General features: G+C 31.9%; 2 protein-coding genes across 2 annotated transcripts; one reads left to right on the forward strand and one right to left on the reverse strand.

Moving 5' to 3' along the window:
- Positions 1-282: 282 nt before the first annotated feature.
- LOC107489950 (kunitz trypsin inhibitor 5) lies at positions 283-1,139 on the forward strand. The gene has a single exon (XM_016110713.3). The coding sequence runs from the start codon at positions 370-372 to the stop codon at positions 976-978; it is 609 nt and encodes a 202-aa protein (XP_015966199.1). The 5' UTR covers positions 283-369; the 3' UTR covers positions 979-1,139.
- Positions 1,140-2,199: 1,060 nt separating this feature from the next.
- Positions 2,200-3,275, reverse strand: LOC107489925 (putative GEM-like protein 8). The gene is made up of 4 exons (XM_016110691.3): positions 3,134-3,275; positions 2,960-3,028; positions 2,472-2,746; positions 2,200-2,376 (listed from the first exon to the last, which is right to left on the reverse strand). The coding sequence occupies exons 1-4, from the start codon at positions 3,213-3,215 to the stop codon at positions 2,200-2,202; spliced, it is 603 nt and encodes a 200-aa protein (XP_015966177.1). The 5' UTR covers positions 3,216-3,275.
- Positions 3,276-4,304: the final 1,029 nt, after the last annotated feature.

Here is a 4,304-nt window from a genome sequence, read left to right on the forward strand (position 1 = left end):
CACTTAACGTCAGCTATGAAGATGAGAGAAAAATTAATTAATGCTACTAATTTTTGTAATTTTTAAACTAATTTAACTAATTTAATTTTTTAAAAATAAAAACAGAGATCGAAATATCTTCTTGAAACCAGTTTAAGTATTAACTGTAACTAGCAAATGACAGAGAGAGGAGAGAGGAGAGAAGACTCCTGTCGTCGCTTCACACGCCAAACCTAACAAAAATAATATCCATTTGAACAACTTGATCACTACTATATATGGCTAGCCACATCGCCTTGTTCCCCCCACAAAACCCTATAAATACACCATTTCTCATCACAACTCTCATAACACAAACACCACTTCTCTTATATCACCCTCAAAACAAAAATGAAGTCCTCATCATCAGTCATAGCAGCAATGATATGCTTTGCCATGGTAATAGGAATGGCAGCATCAGCAGCGGAACCAGTTCTGGACGTAACCGGTCAGAAACTCAGAAGTGGAGTCAAATACTTCATTCTGCCAGTTCTCAGAGGCAGAGGCGGTGGCTTAACCGTCGGAAGCAGCGTGAACAGCACGTGTCCAATCTACGTCTTGCAAGACAAGCTCGAAGTGACACGTGGCACACCAGTGACCTTCACGCCTTCCACTCCCAACAAAGATGGCGTTATTCTAACTTCCACGGATCTCAACATCAAGTCCACGTCAGCACCAAAGTGCAAGGAGTCATCCGTCTGGAGGCTTCTCAAGGTGCTCAGCGGCGTCTGGTTCATAAGCACCGATGGCGTCGCCGGAAACCCTGGCATCAACACCGTTGTCAACTGGTTCAAGATTGAGAAGGACGGCAAAGATTATAACCTCTCTTTCTGTCCTTCTGTATGTAACTGCTCCACTTTGTGCAGAGCTCTTGGCATTTTCACTGATTCTGATGGCACCAAGCACTTGGCTCTCAGTGATCAGGTTCCAACTTTCAAGGTCATGTTCAAGAAGGCTTAATTAATTAAGCTATAATCAAACCGAATTGAGCCGAACTAAGCCAATGCGAAAGAAAGAATAATAAAATCGGCTCCGAGTCTCTTCATATGTAAAGGCTCAGCCTTGAATAAATAGTTTTACGAAGATCTTATTTATACATTCAGATTAGTTATCAAAATCAATTATTATGTATTTGTTTAACTTATTTTTAAGATATATTTTATATTTTAATATATATTTTATATTAGTAATTAATTTTAGTAGTTAATTTTGATATATAATGTTTGATATTTTAATGTTATGCAAAATATAAACTGTGTTTTGTCTCAGTGTAAACAATGATGTGCATTTTGTGATGTACTCGACTTAAATGAATATTGAAACCCTTTTTTTTTTGGAAGCGTTAATATAACCCTCTATTAATAAAAAAAACGGTTCTGCTACGTTACCAACAGTAAATCTGCCAACTTCTGCCAATTCTTATTTATAATTGTGTTTCATGGAAGTGTGTTCATGGATGTGTCTAATAAAAATGTCTTTTTTATAATTGTATTTAATAGAAGTGTCTTTATAGATATATTTTCTGGATGTGTCTCTTTATATATGTATTTAAAATATATTAATTATTAGACACATCTACGAACACACTTCCATAAAATACAAATATAAATAAGAGTTGGCAGAAGTTGGCAGATAATATGTTGGTACCCTATACTTTTCCATAAAAAAAAATGTTATGCATCAAATCAAAGATAGGGGGTAAAAGAGGGTCTAACTCATCCAAGCTAAACCTACTTCCTTAGATAGCCTAATACTCTGCTCCATTTTTATGTTTGTAGTAAATTCTACAATTCACAAAGTTGTATTTCAAGAAAAGCACAAAACTGAGCAAATTGATGTGTAATCAGACTCAGATCGAAATCCACCTATGTTAACTTCACAAACCTTCTCTATTCATTGTGGAAAATAATCAAACGGTTGGTATGCATCTTTTACAACAACACAAATTATATACAATTCATATTTCAACTAGTATCACTATTTTGGCTCCTTTAAGTTTATACACATCTTTTGTTTCAAAGAAAGGAAAAAAGACAGAACACGGATTATATTAATACTAAACCTAAAAAAAATGGTCATACAAAAAAAAAAAAAAAAAACTTTTACTTTTCAATCTCATCAAATCTATTGTAACAAAACTACTTGATGTATTACAATCAATAAATTTTCTTTTTCCTGTGATTAATTTGTATTAGAAATTGCTTTATGGAGATTCTTTAAAGCTTTTTCATACCTCAAAAATCCCATAAACCAAAATTCATACTCATCTTCAGTAACTATTTCTATGTACTTCTGCTTTAACTTGTTCACATTCTGGCTTTCATTTACTTCTCTTATCTTTTGTACTGGTATCAAAACCTGCAAATAGAACACCCTTTGATATAAATAAATCAATCAATCAATTTTTACACAAAATTTTCTACTTTTTAATTTTAACTGTATGAAGACTTTACCTTGTAAGGTGCACTGACTAACTCTCCAGATGAAGAAGAGAAAGTTATGTGATTTTCACTGCAAAATGCAACCTTTTTGGTGGAAACAAAGAGAACCCCAGCAATAGGACCAGCTGTGGTGTATAAATAGCACTGAGAAGCCTTCAAGAGTTTCTCATCTTCTTGCATCCCAAAAATGTGCTTAAAAATGTTCCCTCTCCCACCTTTTTGTATAATCTTTTTTCCCAAATTCAACTTTCCCTTTAAAGTCTCAGATAGTTTTGAACCAATTTTCACTGCAATCCCACATTACATATTATATGAAAAGTTTATAGTCAAATGCTAAATAGAAGATATTTTCGCTTTTCATATCACTCTTTCTGGGACAAAGAACTGACTCGCTCCCTCCATCATTGGAAAGGATTGATCTAGGACTACCTCATCCAATGACGAGGGAAAGGAGTCGGCTCAGTTAACAAGAAAGAGTGAATTAAGTGCATATGAATTACCATGTTCATGAATCCTAGATGCAAAACTGCTGCCTTTTTTTCTTGTGCCACTCTCTACACTTTCTTTGTCTGCGATTTGAAAATGAAAGAGAACCCAATCAATTGATCAATTTGATGCCGAGTATTTATTGATGTGATGAGAGTTACCAAGGAATAATGATAGTTGATTCTTACTTGTTATGGTGGATTCAAAGCTATCATCAGAGTTGGAACTTGAAAAGCATTTCCTAGGAGAGGTACCAAAGGACTTCATCATGAGTGAGTGAAAACAAATCTCAAACACCTAATATGCAAGTTTGGATAATTCTTGAAAATATAACACAGATTATATTTGCTATATTCTTGTTACAGCCGTCCAAGGTAATATCTGATTAAGGGGTTTGAAAAAACCAAAGTCTGAAATTATAAATGTTATTAACACAGAAATCATTGTCATTGAAAACTACTAAGATCACAAAGCATAAGAATAAAATATTTAATATATGCTTCTAGTAAGACAAAAATAAAATATAAAAATAGAAAATATCATCTTAATTCTTGAAACATGAAGCGTTGTTACTGACAAATAACAAGGTTGAATTATAAGCCGAAGGTGTGAAAGCCAATTTATTTTTTTCAAATAAAAAAAATTAGCCAACTTTTTGGTCTTGGTTTTGATTAATTTTTCAATATTTAGTTGATCTAATCATGCTGACTATCATAATCATGGACTTCTGCGATAAACAATAACAGTTTCCTGCATTGAGAAAAAGAGAAGATTAAAAATCTAGAAAGAAAGAAAGAAAAAAACAAATGCTTGAATTTTTCCTACCATGTAAATTTCATGGAAGACACATCCAGTTACACGTATTCATATTGAAAATTTTGTAACATTCAAACTTCAATTTATAACCACTCCAAGACTTAGATAGAATGGCCCCTTTTTATCTTGGACCAAAATCCTCTAAAATAAAGAGATTAATAAAATAATAAGATTAGAATTAATTATTTTTAAATTAAAATAATAATAAAATTCATATATAATAAAAATTATAAATTTAATAATAATTAATTTTATTTAGTCACTTTTTAATTTCCTCAATTTTAAAAAAAATCTCTTATCTTCAAAGTTCAATCTAGTCATTCTAAATAAAATGTAGTCAACTTAAGAAAATCATATATATTTTCATTCCTTATTTGGCGGTTGATGAATCTAGAACCCATTATAACGGAGGAGAAAATATTCAAAGCATTGAATATTCATTTTAATTTTATATTTTTTTATGATGATTAATTAATGTTGAAAGCTGTTGTTTTGAAACAAAAAATAAAAAATTAAAGTTAGCTTTGATAGATATTGTAACAC

This window comes from Arachis duranensis, chromosome 5 (genome assembly GCF_000817695.3).
Source record: "Arachis duranensis cultivar V14167 chromosome 5, aradu.V14167.gnm2.J7QH, whole genome shotgun sequence".
NCBI lineage: Eukaryota > Viridiplantae > Streptophyta > Magnoliopsida > Fabales > Fabaceae > Arachis > Arachis duranensis.